Genomic DNA, 17,342 nt, shown 5'->3' on the forward strand with positions numbered 1-17,342 from the left:
CTGTGGCTGCTCAAACAACAAAGAGGCCTCTGAGAAGAATAAACAGACCCACTAGCCACATCCCTCTATAGAAGGGAGCACACACGGACCAGAGTGGACATGCCACATCACGGATGGCCACGGAGGCCATCCTGACCCAAGATCTGTGAGAGCCCGGTCCCCAGTGAGAGGGAGTCAGGAGATGGGCTTAGTGTCCTTAGGAGACAGGCCCGGGGACACCGTCGGCCCTTCCACTCTCCGAAGCCATGGTGGAGGTGGCTACAGCCACGGCAGCAACTGGGCCCTGCTTGACCTGGGCAGGCGGGCCTCGGGGGGAGAAGAGACACATGTGTGGCTCCTGAGGTACCCAGAACATGGCAGTCTGTAAGGGTGGCCTGGATGGAAGGAGACAGGGAGTGAGGGAGGACCCCCGAGACCTGATGCCCTGAGACCTGATCGCCCGGCAGGATGCAGTGACAGCAGCCCCTCGGGGCCAGAGAGGGCGGGGGCAGTGGGTCGTGGAGAGGTGATGACACAGCAGTGGACCCCCCACCCCAGCAGTCACTATGGATGATCGTGTGTCGCAAACATGTCACCATGATTAAAATCCAACCAGGAGAGAGAGGGAGAGAGAAAAAAAGAGAGAGAGAGAGAGAGAGACAGAGAGACAGAGAGAGACACAGAGACAGAGAGATAGACATAGAGAAACAGAGACAGAGAGACAGAAACAAAGAGACAGAGACAGAGACAGAGAGACAGAGAGAAAGACAGAGGAGAAAAGCACCGCTCTAGAGGTAGGCTGAGGGTGGGTGTTGGAACACTGTACGACTGAACCCTAATCATCACCAGCTCACAGTGACTCAATAACAAAAGTAAAAAAAAAAAAAAACACCCAAATTCCAACCACAAGGAGTAAGGGGAGAGTTATAGAAGCAACAGACAAGGAAATGAACACCCACGGGTTCACCATGCTTATGGGGGGTTGTAAGCAGACATTCCAGGGGAGCGAATTCAGCACTGCATGACTCCCTCCCTCCTCCCACCCCGCCCACCACTTCTACTTGGGGGAGGGAGTGGGGAGTTTAGGGTCACACATGGCTGTGTCCAGGGCTTGCTCCTGGCAGTATTCGGGGACCCTCCAGGGTGCCAGGGGTTGAACCGAGTCAGCAGCAAGCAAGACATGCTCCTCCCCCACTGAGTACCGCGTACGAGGTTCCCTCTGCTGGGGCACCCCCCATGTCTCCTTTCTGCACAAACCCAGAGAGTCAGCTGCGGAACCGCCTCACAGGCCTGCTGTGGAGGGTGAGTCACCCTGGGCTGCAGCCACAAGACCACGAGCGTCTCCAGCATCTCCTTATCTGCAGACACTGCCCAGCCCCCGCGCATCCCTGGACTCGAGGCAGTTCTTACCTCCACATCGTACAGGAACTGAAAACGACTTCCTTTATTCGCAGCTCCTCGCACGGCCCACGCCAGGTCCACTGAGCCCTTCCCGCCCATGGACCAGTGGTAGCAGGGCACCGCGTCGAAGGCGCCGGCCCGCTTGGCCAGTTCACACACCAGGTCAATCTCGCCACGGGTGTCGGTTCTGGGGAGGAAGCAGGGCAGTGGGTTGGCATCTGTCTTCATTGAATGCGTTTTATTTTATTTTTAATTTTTTTTTTTTTTGCTTTTGGGGTCACACCCGGCGATGCTCAGGGGTTACTCCTGGCTCCGCACTCAGGAATTGCTCCTGGTGGTGCTGGGGAGGGGGGACCATATGGGATGCTGGGAATTGAACCCAGGTCAGCCGTGTGCAAGGCAAATGCCCTACCCATTGTACTATTGCTCTGGTCCTTTATTTTATTTTATTTTTGCTTTTGAGTCACACCTGGCATTGCACAGGGGTTACTCCTGGCTCATGAAATTACTCCTGGCGGTGCTCGGGGACCATATGGGATGCTGGGAATCGAACCAGGGTCGGCCGCGTGCAAGGCAAACGCCCTACCCACTGTGCTATTGCTCCAGCCCCTATTTTATTTTTTAAAAGAGAAACACAAACCGTTTATACACAGAACTCCGCACCCTAATGCAGAATAGATTTCAAACATCAAATGTGGTTACAGTGGATTTCAAGAAATCAGACTCTGAGAAAGGAGGGAGCTGGGAAACACAACTTCCACTCCAATCCTGTGCAAGTTTCTAAGTCGTTAGGGTTTTATCGTGAAAACTGTATAATACATCCCTTTGATCTCCACAGTATCTTTCCGACAGCGATGCTGTGGGAATTGGAGGGAGGGGATGGAGGAGGGGCAAGAAGGTAGTAACTCACTCTAAGGACTGATTCCCTAATAACACCTGAGACACTTCTGCCCATCAGAAACAATCCAAACCCGCAGAATGAGTAGCCCATGGTATGTCTTGTGGGCTTTAAGATGGAGCAAAGACCGACCGTCTCTGAGACAGCCACAGTGATGGCGCGTGGCACTGCATCAAGGCTGACACTGGACTTACTTGAAGACATTCAGAGCCACGACAACAGGAACCCCGAAGAGCTGGGCTATTTGGATTTGCTTCTGGAGGTTACAGCAGCCAGCCGCCACCAGCGGAATGTTCTGGAAGAAAACGGGAGTCTTGTGTATTGCCTTTCAACAAACCTGCTAACCTCTACCGGCCGGGCCCCTAGTGGGGCTGGTTTCCCGTTTTGCTCTCTTGGTTGTCTGAGAAGCTGTTTTTGTTTGTGTTTGTCTTGGGGCCACATCCAGTGGTGCTGGGGGACCACTCGGTGCTGAGGTCTGAAATCAGGCTTCTGCAGGCAAAGCCGGGACTCTGCCCAGGGAGCTCTCTGAACCTGCTTTTTGCTCTCGGTAAAAAATGGCTACAGATGGCCAAGGCTCCTTTTTCAACTTAATTCTAAAACGATGTGTGTGTGTGTGTGTGTGTGTGTGTGTGTGTGTGGATACAGATGGCCAAGGCTCGTTTTCCAACTTAATTCTAAAATGGTGTGTGTGTGTGTGTTAAGGCTCATTTTCCAACTTAATTCTAAAATTCTGTGTGTGTGTGTTTGTTTGTGTGTGTGTGTGCGCGCGCGTGCGCATGTGCGTGTGTGTCCAGGAGCACATTTGGGACTGGCGTCAAGTGGCCAGGCCAACCCTGCAGGTCCTCTGGAGGTGGCTGGACACAAAGACACCAGGCCCCAGGAGGGCCCGGAAGGTCCTGCCTCTCTGCTCAGTTCCCTGGTGCCACCTGTAGGAGTTCGGAGGTACTGCAGCCAGAAAGGGCATCGACATAAGAAACTCAATACAGGTCATAAAGTCAATTGCGAATCATCAATATCAGGCTTTCTCCCCCACTTTCAAAATGAAAGACTGGCAGACGCTTCCTCTTGGTTCCTGTGCCTCTGCTCTGATGGAGGGGGTGGAACTGCAGACAAGGCCCACATCATTTCTGGAAAGATCTAAACAATTAAATTTTTCCTTTGCCCCAGCTATTTCCTGAGATGAGTGAAGTAGGTTTGTAAGAAACCACTGGTAAAAGATGGAGTTACTGATTTCCTTTTTCTCTTTTTGGTTTCTGGCTATGGGTGCTCAGGGCTTACTCCTGGCTCAGCTTGGGGAACCATCCTGGGTGTTGGGGATTAAAGGCAGGTTAGTCACATGCAAGGCAAGCGCCCGAGAGGTTGGACTATCTCTCCGGCTCCCAAATTCTCATTTTCAACTGCAGGCAACAGTGAACTGGGTCCCAACAATTCTCTCAAAGGGCCTTACCTCTTCCGTGTACTCTTTCTTAAGAGGAACACCGGCAGAGACCTGAGACAGACAGAAAAATCCCATTAAGATGATTCCTTGAAATTGATGAAAGCAAAAGAAACCAGGTCATGTTGAGGGGTGGGCCCACTTAGCATCCAGACCAGTTCTTTCGAACCAATGGGCAACTCTGGCTGGGCAGAGAGTCTTGGGAGGAACATTCACCAAATACTGCTGCTTGGACTCGCACCCCACCAGTGATGCTGGGGTTCCCGGGAGAGGACCCAGCATGAGTAACATCTAACAGTGCCTGGGGGGGGGGGGGGGGGAGTTAGAGGCTGAGTGAGGATTGGCGGATTGGCATGTCCATGGAAGAAGACTCAATGATTGGTACCCAGCACCTTTCTTTCTTTCTTTCTTTCTTTCTTTCTTTCTTTCTTTCTTTCTTTCTTTCTTTCTTTCTTGTTCTTTTTGGGTGACACCCGGTGATGCACAGGGGTTACTCCTGGCTCTGCACTCAGGAATCACTCCTGGGAGACGAGCACCATTAATGTTTCTAAATAAATGTGAAATGACTGTGGTGCCATGAAGGCACCATGGCAATGCCGAGGTCTTTTCATTTTATTTTAAGATTTGAGTCTTGGGCAAAACTTGCTGTGCTCAGGGATTTGTCTGCGCCCGGTGCCCAGTCGACCTTGCAGGATCAGGGATAAAACGCGGCTCTCCCACCTGGAATCCTGTTGTAAGCCTGCTCAGCGGGCCCTAGGCAGAGCACTGAATAAATACCTAAATGAAATGTTAAATAAAATGATCTGGTCATGGGACTTGCTTTTATGGAGTGATAGCACAGCGGTAGGGCGTTCGCCTTACAAGCGGCCAACATGGCCGACCCGAGTTCGATTCCTCCGCCCCTCTCGGAGAGCCCGGCAAGCTACCGAGAGTATTCGATATGCCAGACACAGTAACAACAAAGTCTCCAATGGAGACGTTACTGGGCCCGCTCGAGCAAATTGACGATCAACGGGAGGGCCTTTACCTTTACCTGTTCCACTTAAAGTCAGTTTCCAGGAATCTATGGGCAGTTAACAAAGGGAAGACTTGGTCTGCCCACCCCAACGTCATGGGCCTCATTTCTCCCAAGGCAAGGGGCTGGCAGCTATCTGAAGAATCATGTGCTGGAGGGGCAGATCAAAGGGCTGGCGTGGGTCTGGAGCAGTAGTACAGCAGGGAGGGCACTTGCCCAGCATGTGACCGACTTGGGTTTGATCCCAGACAACACATATGGTCCCCCGAGTCCACCAGGAGTGATCCCTGAGTACAGCGCCAGGAATAAGCCCTGAGCACTGCTGGGTGTGACGCCAAAACAAACAAAAAAAGAGAACAACAATATGGGGGTCCCCAGTAAGATTTGGTCTTTCAAGCACTGTTAGGAGTGACCTTAAAAGTCACCATCAAACATAACCCTCCCCCCAATAAAATGACTAACAAAATAGACAACACTGATAGGATTTAAAAAAAAAAAAGTGAGGGGGCTGGAGCTATAGCACAGTGGGTAGAGCGTCTGCCTTGCACGTGACTGCCCTGGGTTCGATTCCCAGCATCCCATATGGTCTCCCAAGCACCTCCAGGAGTAATTCCTGAGTGCATGAGCCAGGAGTAACCCCTGAGCATGGCCGGGTGTGATCCAAAAAGAAAAAAAAAAGTGAATGATCAGGAGCTGGAGAGATGGTGCAGAAGTCTAACGTCTTGCTTTGCCATAATCAACTCCAGTTTGATCCGTAGCACCTCATATGGTCACCAGGAGTGACCCGTGAGCACAGGAGTAAGGCCCCATGTACTGTGAGGTATAGTACCCAACAACCACCCCCCCCAAAAGGGGGAAATTTCTTAAAATAAAGATCACATGCTACAGACAGAATAAATAGGGTACTATGTTCCACTTTATACCAATTTATTTCCAAAAGCTTAAAAGTCTAACTTTTGTTCAAGCTCAATTACCCGAGAGAAATTCTCAATAGCTCTATAGTCACTAGAAACATTAAAGTCGTCATTAAAAATCTTTCCTCAGTCACTGAGGCAGGCGGGGGGGAGGAGGGGAGAGGCAGGAAACTGGGGACTTTGTTGGTGGGAAATGCACACTGGTGAAGGAAAGATGCTGGAACATTCTATGACTGAAACCTAATCATGAACAACTTTGTAACTGTGTATCTCACTGTGATTCGATTAAAAAAATTAAAAGAAATAAAAAACCACAAATACCAAAACCCTCTTCTCAGTAATGCGCAACCAAAGCGCTGTCACATATGAACTCTTCCCATTTTGAATAAACAGATTACTCTGTTTATTGTATAAAATCCCTTCCAGAGTACATAAAACAGGAATGCTTCGCCATTTATTTTATGTGGCTCATAACTCACTCATAAATGTAAATGCAAAAAAACCCTACATAAAACATTAGAAAACTATAAGCAAAAGCTAGCTGCTCACGAATGCTGAACACACCCCCAACTTTTATTTATTCTAAGGAAACAGATTGGAAGGACATGTAATGTCATTTGCCACATTAATAGGTCAAAAGATGAAGAATGTAGGCAAAGAGAGAGAGCTCAAGATGCCAAGTGCAGGCTTTGCTGGTGGGGGACGTCCAGGTGACGCCCCAGTACTGCAAAGTCACGTGAATATCTCTGGAAGCAATCTCTGAGGACAGAGGGATACTGAGCCCCCCTGAGCACCGATGGGTGTGGTCCCCAAATGTTAAAAAATGGGGTGGAGGGGAGAGAGAAGGAAAAGAGAGAATTTGTATGTCTAAACATGGAAACTATTCCATATCTAATATAAAAATGTGGTACAGAGTGCCAGAAATATAGTCCACTGTAGGATGACATTGGTTTGTTCCTTGCCACAAGGAACTCAGGTTTATCACAGTGCTCCTGAAGCACTTCCATTCCATTGTGTTTATCTGTAAACTCTTCCCTATGCTCTCCTCCCCAACCAGTTCATCAGCTTTTTCCCTTAACCAGACTCTGCTAACTCGTAAGGCCGGATTCCTCAGAAATCTATGATTTTATATGTATGAGTAAAATATTGTCTTTTCCTCTCCTTATGTCTTATGAATAGTTTACTTTAATGCAATGTCCTTTTAGTATACATAGAGGAAGATAGTTAATATTATGCTTTGTAACTTAGGATTTGATTGGCTTTGAATACTATTCACTCCTGGGCATCTGCTTTCTCGACCGAAGCCTCAGTTGCCCTTAGCTCCTAGTACCCCAAAAGCAGAGTCCCGACGAGGGACTGAATGGACCCAGGGCAAACTGTGAGCTACCCTGGCATCGAGATGGGCCAGGCCAAAGTGCCACGATTCTTAACTATAAATTAAGAGCTTGATCATAGACAAATGCTGTCATGATCCAAAAGTAACGATGAGACTAGGACCCTGCTAAGGATAGGAAAGACTATCTAGCCTGAGCCCTGTAGTCTGAGATCGAGATGGCCCTAGGAGAGCAATTCTGTAAGTTTAGGGTATTTCTTACTGTATCCATACAAAATGATTTATATTATGTATGCTTATGTTCCTTAGACAAGGAGAGGAGAAACATACCCAGGGGATTCCGCTCTAGGGTGGGTCAACCTGATAATGAGAATCTGTCCTAGAAGCGGCTTTCCCCGAGGGAAAGAACTTTATCCCTATTGATTGTGACCACACCTATGTGTAAGCCCCAACCCCTCATGTATTAGGATATAACTAGACTGTGAGAGTGGGCTGGGGGTTCCAGACTCCAGAAGGAGGAGAAAGGGGGATCCGGATCCAGATTCCAGAGCCAGAAGGATGATGAAGGGGGATTGAGGAGGAGAATGAAGTAGCACGGGGGAGGAAGAAGCAGGAGGAGAGTCAGAGGAGAATGGAGATGGGAATGGAATAAACTGCAGCTGACACCAACCAGCCTGGCCCTCGTTTCCTTCCTTCGCCTGCCCATCGCCATTGACTTCCCTGGAGTGGGGGAAGCGGCGTGAGACTACCGAACGTGGGCAGTGGGAGAGATAGAACGCTGCTGTTTTTTTGTGTTTACACAGTCCATCAGGTAAGTGACTGTCCTGGGTTTGATCTTTGGCATCCTGTACACTGACCACTGCTAAGAGTGATTCCTGAGCACAGAGCCAGGAGTAAACCGCCAGGTATGGCCCAACCAACCCCTTGCCAAAAAGAAAAAAAAAAGTGGCAATCCAAAAACAGAAAACAAATACTTTAACCTGATAAAAAATACTTTAACCTGATAAAATTATACACTTGAAATCAGAGTGAAGTGAGCATAAGACTTAGTAATGAGTTATGAGAGCCTCCCTTTCAGATCAGAAATAAGAGAGGGAAGCTGTTATTACCAGTCTATTTAAAGGTTCTATTGCAAATAGAACGACCTGTTTGGGACAAGAAAAAAAAAATCAAATTGGAAAGGAAAAAAAACAGAAAGTTCATTATCTTTCAATAGGATCACCCACTTAGAACCCCCAAAGTAACTAAATCTAAATTAGTAAAATCTATAATCTAAAGGGGCCACTGAATATAAAAGCAATCCATAAGAATCCAGAAATAACCTACTAAATTATTCAAGTATATAAGGTATACAGGAACTAAAAAAAGAATCCAGAAACACGGCTCGCCCCTCTCCACCAAGGCTGGACATTGGGGTCACACCAGACAAAACTCAGGAATGACCCCTGCTGGTGTTCTGGGAATTCTACGCAGTCTTGGGGTTCACCGCATGCCATCCGGTTACCCACTCTCTAGTCCCAGAAGCTCTTTATGAAATATTGCAAATGCTTTTCATGCCTTCTCTTGTAGAAGAGAAAGAATCCGGAGTTCTGACATCCGTCGACGATCAAGAATCAGGGACGCTGTCTCATTTGCCAAGGTGTCGAAAATCAGATGGGCTGGTCACGTAATGAGATTTAAAGACGACCGCTGGACTAGAGCCGTTACCGACTGGATTCCACGGGATGTTAAAAGACTGTGTGGCCGCCCACCTTCCAGATGGTCAGACTTCTTCGTGAAGATCATGAACGATCGGTTTGAGGCCCTTCATGTTCCCAGAGCGAACAGATGCTATTGGGCTACACTAGCACGCAACAGGGACAAATGGAGACGTTACTGGCGCCTGCTCGAGCAAATCGATGACTAATGGGAAGTTAAGTGATTAAGTGATTGAGTGCTTTTCATGCCAGGGATAGAACCCAGGATCTCATAAGTGCAATATGCATTCTATCCCTGAGCTATGTCCTGTCCCAGACTCTATAAATTGTTATTAAGGTATACTTTATTATTCATTTATTATTGGTGTTTTGGGGTCATACGGAGCAGTGCTCAGGGCTTACGGGGGCCATATGGGAGTCCTGGGGACTGAACCCAGATTGGCTGTGTGCAAGGCAAACTCCCTATCCATTGTTGCTCTGGCATATATTAAGGCACTTTTATTCATTTATTTATTTACTTGTGGTGCTCAGGGTCTACACCTTCCTCTGTGCTCAGAGATCACTCCTGGAGGGTTCAGGGGACCAAACAGAGTAACAGGGATTGAACCCAGGTCAGCTGTGTGCAAGGCAAACACCCAACTCGTACTACTGTTCTGGCCTCTATTAAGGTATGTTTTAGAAGACCTAAATCCAAACAAAGAACAATCCCATTCTGTGTGCGCCCCAGGAAGCTGTCAAATGTTCCCCAATTTTCATCTATTATTTTAGATGAAATCTCTCTGTCCTTTTTGTCTATTTCCAGGCTAGTTTGAGCTACATGCCTAGCCAACGACCTGTCATTTTAATGACAGTCAGTAAAAATCCTCAAAGAGAAAACAAAGGGTGCCAGGGAGATAACGTGAAAGGCTGGGGCACATGGGTGACCCACCACACTGTCCCTCCACCCCAGTAGCACTGTAGCACTGTCCTCCCATTGTTCATCGATTTGCTCAAGCGAGCCCAGTAACATTGTGAGACTTGTTGTTACTGCGTTTGGCATATCGAATACATCATGGGTAGCTTGCCTGGCTTTGCCATGTGGGTGAAATACTCTCGGTAGCTTGCCGGGCTCTCCAAGAGGGGTAGAGGAATCGAACTCAGGTTGGCTGGGTCGGCTGTGTGCAAGGCAAACACCATTTTTTTTTCCTGGCTCTGCACTCAGGAGTTACTCCTGGTGTTGCTCAGGGGACCCTATGGGATGTTGAGAATCGAACCCTGGTCGGCTGTGTGGAAGGCAAACGCCCTATCCGCTGTGCTATCTCTCCAGCCCCAAGGCAAACACTCTAACCATGCTATTGCTCCAGTCCACCACCCCAGTAGGGTCCCCAAAGAAAACAAACAAAAAAAAATCACTGCGAGATAGCCCATTGTAAAGCTGTTTTTGATTGGGTTTCAGTCAAACAGTGCTGCAACATCCATCCCTCCACCAGAATATATTTCCCAGCACCAGTGTCCCCAATCCCCCACCCCCCTTTCACAATCTGCCTCTCTGTAGGTACTTTTCTATCTCTGTGTCTTTGTCTGTCCGTCTGTCCTCTTTCTCTCTCTCCGCCCCCTCCCTTTCTCTTTCCTCTTCCTCCTCTTCAGGGTGATTCAAATTTTAAAAAAATTTTAAAAATCAAAGATTCGAACACAGACAAAAACCAAAAACAAACCAAAAGCGAAACAAAAGAAAAATCTCTTCATGGACTTTCCCGGTTCCTTCTAAAATCCACCCCCAAGTGCAAAGGGCTCCCAAGACAGAGCAACGGGGCGGCTGGCGGGGTGAGAGAAATGATTATAAATAGACAAGGGCCAGGAAGGGCGCTCCCAGGCAGACAGCACAAGCTCTCGGCACTGACTTATCTAGAGGGGGGCTTAATGCCGAGGGACGAGGGGCCCTACCAACAGCAGCAGGTCAAGTGACTGTTTAGGCAGAAACAACGTAAGGAACAGTGATAATGGGGGTGATGGTCTGGCTGAGCTCGGGGTGTCCCCAGGAGAGTGGTTCTGGATGAGAACAGCACTCAGGTGGGTGGAGGGGCTGGAACATAGTAGAGGCACTAAAGCACTTGCCTCCCCTGGTTGCAAAGACAGACATCACATACACACATTCCTATGAGTCAGGAGTCACCACTGAGCACCACAAAGATATGCCCTTACCACCCCAATACATAAACATATAAATAAAAGTGAATAAAAGGCACTATCCTCCCTAACGCATGGCAGAGCTTGGCAAGCTCCCCGTGGCATATTTGATATGCCCCGAACAGTAACAATAACAGGTCTCATTCCCCTGACCCTGTAAGAGCCTCCAATCGTTGGGAAAAAATGAGTAAGAAGAGGTTGCTAAAATCTCAGGGCTGGGAGGAATAGAGATGTTACTGGTGCCCGCTTCAGTAAATTGATGAACAACGGGATGACAGTGATCCTCCATAATGGGGTGAACCGTTTCCAATCAGCTGAAGGCTTCACTAGATCAAACAGACTCCAGCAAGCAGGAGAGAATGTTCGAGCAGACTGAAATGAAAACGTCGGTTCTCCCGCTGGCTCACTCTGCAGACTCAACCTCCAGAGCGGTGCAGGTCAATTCCTCATAATAAATCTCTCCTTATATAAATAGACTTGCCATGGGTTCTGTTTCGCGGGAGAGCCTCCTTCATACAAAGGCTTTCAAGAACGAGTTGTGAAAGCAGTATCAGGATTCCCGAAGAATAAGAAGAGCGCTTTGGAAGACAGGATATGAATTTTTAAAGATTGGGGCTAAAATGGGCAAGTTGAAGGGTCACAGGATTTTCCACTGTACAAACAGTGAGAAAAAAAAAAACAACCAAAAAAAAAAAAACCCAAGCTGAGTAAACACAAGAGACAGCCCTGGATATTTGTGTAATGATATGAAAAGGAAGTGGAAATTAAAACGGATCAAAAACACGACCAGAGTTGTTTCAAGTAAGAGGGAATGACATGAGATGGCTAATAGGGAATAGAGGATTAAGAAGATGAAAGTTCATTTGTTATTCAATTATTCAAAACGTTTCCTGGAAAGAGACTTCGCCCTCTCACCAGGAATTCCACATTAATCAGCTAGACTCTGAAATTGCTGGAATTTAGAACTGAGTAGGGAGTCACTTATGGAGGCCGGCACAGTGCACCCTAATGGCAGATGACTTTCAAGAGCCTGGGACAGAGGTGCTAGACTTTGAAATGTCCCACACTCCCCTCGCACCCCGGACTTCTGAGGTCACTAAGCTTGAGCCTGTGACAATCATCATTTCCGATATTCACAGTGGAAGTGGAAGAGGCCCCGAGTAGCAAGATGAGAACAGGCTTGGGCATGCGGAGAGGGATGGAGAGACGGGGGGGACACCTCACTGCTCTGCATGAGCGAGGCTTGATCCCTGGACCCCATTTGGTCACCCGGGCCCTGCCAGAAGTCATCCCTAAATATAAAGCCTAGAGTATGCTTTGAGTACCACCGGGTGTGGCCCCCCAAACAAACCAACCCAACACAGCACCTGAAAGAGTTTTAGAAAACAGAGACTAGAGTGTGAGGAAAAAAAAAACACCCAGAACCTACTGGAAACATTGGAGATGGAGAATGGGCACAGGTGGAGGGATGGGTACTCGAACACTGTATGACCAAAACGTAATCACGCAAGTTTGTAAGTCTGTAATTATATCTCATGGTGATTCATTAAAATTAAAAAAAAATAAATAAGAATTAAAAAAAAAGAAATAGAACAAAACATTGGACAAAAACTCAAGACCCCCCTGGTTTGGGTGTGAGAGGTCCCCTGCAGAAAGGTGCGGTTTCTCTGCACCTCAGAACAGTCTTTGTAAACCTTGAACAGTCTTTGTAAACCCTGGGCCAGAATAGGCCATGGAGAATACTTTCTAGTACTTGAGTCCTTTGGTTTTTATAATTTCTCACGGTGCAAAACGAATTTCCAAGACATTTCACATGGTAGAATTGTCTTTGAAAACGGACCCTGCGTGGATTCAAGTTACTCAAGGAATGATTGTAACAAAAAGTGTTTTTGAGTAAAACGGAATATGTATTTTTCTCCCTTTAGGTTTTTGGGACCCCAAGAGACTTCAGCAACCCAAGTCAAGTTTTCTCTGCAGGAATGGGGGACATCATCATCCTTTTACAAAGGTTATAATTTTCTTTTTGGCTTTTTGGGTTACACCTGGTGAGGCTCAGGGGTTACTCCTAGCTCTGCACTCAGGAATTACTCCTAGCAGTGCTTGGGGAACCATATGGGATGCCGGGGATAGAACCCGTGTCGGCCGTGTGCAAGGCAAACGCCCTACCTGCTGTACTATTGCTCCAGTCCCCAAGGTTATAAAATATAAGTTCCAGATACAAGTTTTTTGGTTTTTTTTTTGGGGGGAGGGTGGTTGAGGGTCACCCCTAGGGCTTTCAGGGCTCACTTCTGATGGTACTTAGGGGACCATATATGTTTGTCGGGGACTGAGCCCGGGTTGGCCACATAGAAGGCCAGTGCCCTACCTGCGCTATCTCTCTAGCCCACCCCAGATTGAAAGCTGAGCACTTAAAAGGATCCAAGGATGCTCCTTTTCAAAAGACTCTTTGCCAATAACTGTGTGGGCGTGACTCTCAACTTAAATTCACTGAAACCATGGACACTTGAAAAGTCACCTTATCTCACTGATATTTTTATTGGGACTTGGGCCACACCCAGCTGTGCACAGGGCTGAGCCCTGGTGGTGCTCAGGGACCTTATTATACGCTGCTGGTGATGGAACCAGGGTTGGCCATGAACAAGGCAAGAGTCCCCCTTCTGCACTCTTATCCCCAGCTCCCCCCGAAGCTCACCTTACTTTAGAACACCATCATTACTCTGCACCCCCGAGAGCTTCAAAGCTCAGTTGTAACTTCTCATGCTGAGAGGGAATGCCAGGGAGGGAACCAGGGGCTCATCCCTCACTCAGTGCCATTTTCCAATCCCGCCCCACTTTCCTTCTCGGACCAAGTGCTCAGTGAACGGGGACAGGGGGGACTCACACTCGGGCCGCCTCCGTGCATCTTCAGAGCTCGCACCGTGGCCACCAGCACCACCACGTTGGGGACCAGGCCCGACGCGCGGCACTTGATGTTGAAGAACTTCTCCATTCCGATATCCGCGCCGAAGCCTGCTTCCGTGACTGTGGAGAATGAGATGACACACTTGTCATTATCTGAGACACACAGGGAGGTCCGGGTGAGGATGGTGAAAATAAAGGTTCCCCCCACCCCCAAATCAGGACCCACTGATCACATGCCCCCCTCAGCTCGCTCGTATTTGGGTGAGGAAAGGGACTGAGTTTCCTGCTGTCTTCTAGAAGGTTCTCCCCACATTCCCTACAAAGATAGATCTCCCCAGGCAACGTGCCCCAACTCAGTCGGAACCGGAGGAGAGCATGCGATTGAAGTCAGAAGGACAAATACTAGACGATCTCACCCAGAGATGGTGTGTACATGCTCAGGACGGGACTAAGGTTCCTGGGTCAAGGGTGGAGGGTGCTGAGGTAAGGACAGGGAAGGTCCTATGAGCAGTAGCTTGGTGGCACTGTGGTGCTGGGAGCATTGTGCTGACACTATGCCCCTAAAGAACAGACATAATCAGACTGAAAGCCAATGTTACCTCGAGATACATGTCCTTCTCTCGCGGAAGGGAGGATAACATGACACTGGCCATATCCATGCTGCCAGACCCCACGCCAGGCTGTTTCACTCGGGGTGCCCCGGCAGGAGGGTGGGTGAGACCCCTCCCCACCCCAAGGGACTCAGCCCTAGGCAGCCGAAAACCTCCAGAACTCAATTGCCAACACGCTCACAGCTGCTCTCCACACGCTCGGGTTGAACCTCACCCACGAGTGAACCTATTACTGGATGATTCCCTGGTTATACTGCAAAAGTACTGCACCATATTTGATGAGGTTCACAATAGGAGGCAACCAAATTCAGAGGGAAATATATATATAGGCATGTTACATTCAACCTTTAACAACATGTTAGTGATCTCTTATGGAAGGGCTTAATGGTCCCTGGTGAAATACAACAATCTACACACTCTTTCCCCTAAGGAAACTTTTTTGTAGCATTTTCAGTGGTTTTTTTTTTTTTCATAACAAACAATACAAAAAATATTATTACTTCGGTTTGGCTTTGGGGAAGGGGTTGGGGCTTGGAATGGAAACATCTGAAATATGGTGGTGGGAAGGTATAATGGTGGTGGGGTTGGTGTTTGAATATTAAATGTAATCAAATTATTGTGAAATACTTTATAAAATTTAAAAAATTAAAAAAGAGTTATCTTCCAGTACTTAATAAACTTATGAGTTATATACTAAAATATATATATATATAGCCAATGCTACCTCAATTAAGAAAAATAAAAGTTGGGCTGAGGTGACAGTGCAGAGGACAGGGCACTTGCCTCACATGTGATGCATGCAGGCTGGATCCCCAGCACTGTACCTGGTCACCCCAACACACCAGGAGAGATTCCCAAGGAAACAGCCAGGAGCAAGCTCTGAGCTCTGCCAGGAATGGCCTCCAAGTGAAAAGAAATTAAAAAAAAAAATTCTACTTAGAAAATAAAATTAAAAAATGAAAAATTCTACTATAAAAAATGAGAACAGGGAGCTGGAGCGATAACACAGTGGGAAGGGTGTTTGCCTAGCACACGGCCGACCCGGGTTCGATTCCCAGCATCCCATATGGTCCCCAGGCACCGCCAGGAGTTAATTCCTGAGTGCGTGAGCTAGGAGTAACCCTTGTGCATAGCCAGGTGTGATCCAAAGAGAAAAAAAAAAGAGAGAGAGAGAGAGAACATACTTCTTTAGGAAAGAAATTCTACTTCAGACACACAAATGAATCTTGGGCCCGAGCAATTTGCGGCAGAGATGGCCAGGGACTTTGCAATAGGCCCTCTTTGCTGAGCTGCTTGAGACGGGGGCAGGTGTTGTCCCTCCACCTGCCCTCTAGGAGGGGCACTCCTCCTTCCCCCTGCCCTGATGAGATTCTGAGATGGTGTGACTTTCACCCACAGTCTACTCAAGCTCCCACACGGCCACGATCCAGAGACACACAAACGAATCTCGGACCTGAGCAACATGCTGCAGTGATTTCTTCAGACCCTAATTATTAAAATCTTAGAATTCCTAGAGCATTACATTGCATCCTTAACAAGCAATACAAAACACATTGTCTGGGATTGCCTTTTCAGCAGGTATGAGGGGTGGTAGGACTCGTCTCGAAATATTGTAGCACTGTAGCACTATCCTCCCGTTGTTCATCGATTTGCTCGAGCAAGCACCAGTAACGTCTCACAACAAATTGTGAGACTTCTTGTTACTGTGTTTGGCATATCGAATATGTCACGGGTGGCTTGCCAGGCTTTGCCGTGCGGGTGAGATACTCTCGGTAGCTTGCCAGGCTTTCTGAGAGCGGTGGAGGAAATAAACCCGGGTTGGCCGTGTGCAAGGCAAATGCCCTGCTCGCTGTGCTATAGCTTCAGCAAGTAGAGAAAGAGTATTTTGCAAATCCTCTGCCACACAGGGCAGGGGAGGTTTGGAATGGAGGAGAGGGAGTTACTGGGGATTTTGGTGGTGGAAAACGTGCACTGGTGAAGGGATGGGTGTTTGATGACTGTATGATCCAAGTTCAAACATGAAATTTTTGTTACTGTACCTCATGGTGAATTAATAAAAAAATAAATAAATTTTTAAAAAATGCTACTTCTTTACTAAATAGAAAGGAAATCCACACTCTATATACTGATCATACAACTGAGGCCATAATTTATGGCAGAGGAGAATTGACAATAAAAAGAGTATGAAGATAATTTTTTTCATAAAATATAAATGGAGAGATCTGGCCCCGTATTCACAGAATGCGTATCTTTAAAGAAGAATTAAGGAAATAAAAATGATGAAATGTCACACATAATTTCAAGCTGTAAATACATCAACCAGTTGCTCGATTTCTTTATGGTTGTCTTTCAGTCCTTCATAAACCCATATAATTTTTAGCAAATAGGCAAAATTTTGTAGTCTGCTCCTTTACTTTAAAATTATGTTTTCCTGTTGCACTACAAACTTTCAAAATTTATGACTGTCCATGGCAGCTTAAAATCTTGTTCAGTGACTGTACCAAGATTTACAAAACTATTCTCCTGTTATTAGCCATTTGGGTTCTTTCCAAGATAAATAACACTGCAAAGTATCTGTACATATGAGCTTTAACCTCTTTCAAATCATATTCTTGGAATAAATTCCCAAGGGTGAGCCTATTGAGCCAGAGGATCTAAAATATTTTATGATTGTTGATATACGTTTGACAAACTGTAAAATATTCCTTTAAAAATATTCAGCTTGGAATGATGATGGTTCCAAGTCATGTTATCCTTTGCGGTATTTTCTTTGAGTAAGCGATATAGCAGAATAACTTAAAGCAGTATAAGATACTCCTCCTTACATAGGATTTGGGGCAAACTGGAGATTCTATGAGAATGGTCAAAAGTTGACGGCGGCGGCCCTCCTACTCTTGGGGGTATGCCCGGAAAAACAAATGTGAACTCTCGCCAGGCATGGTAAACCACAGGGAAGAAGCATTCGGTTGGCTTTGCCAAAGGATAATCCAGA

The 17,342-nt window shown here is 47.2% G+C and overlaps 1 protein-coding gene across 1 annotated transcript in view; it reads right to left on the reverse strand.

Annotated features, from left to right (window-relative positions):
- Window positions 1-17,342, reverse strand: part of MTHFD1L (methylenetetrahydrofolate dehydrogenase (NADP+ dependent) 1 like) — a 200,012-nt gene that overhangs the window by 59,450 nt on the left and 123,220 nt on the right. The window contains exons 21-24 of the mRNA XM_056126017.1: window positions 13,720-13,859; window positions 3,726-3,767; window positions 2,473-2,573; window positions 1,390-1,567 (exon numbers count right to left, since the gene is read on the reverse strand). Coding sequence (XP_055981992.1) covers window positions 1,390-1,567; window positions 2,473-2,573; window positions 3,726-3,767; window positions 13,720-13,859 — 461 coding nt within the window. The remainder of the gene's footprint in view (window positions 1-1,389; window positions 1,568-2,472; window positions 2,574-3,725; window positions 3,768-13,719; window positions 13,860-17,342) is intronic.

Source organism: Sorex fumeus, unplaced genomic scaffold (genome assembly GCF_029834395.1).
Source record: "Sorex fumeus unplaced genomic scaffold, SorFum_2.1 ptg000061l, whole genome shotgun sequence".
In the NCBI taxonomy this organism is placed as follows: Eukaryota; Metazoa; Chordata; class Mammalia; order Eulipotyphla; family Soricidae; genus Sorex; species Sorex fumeus.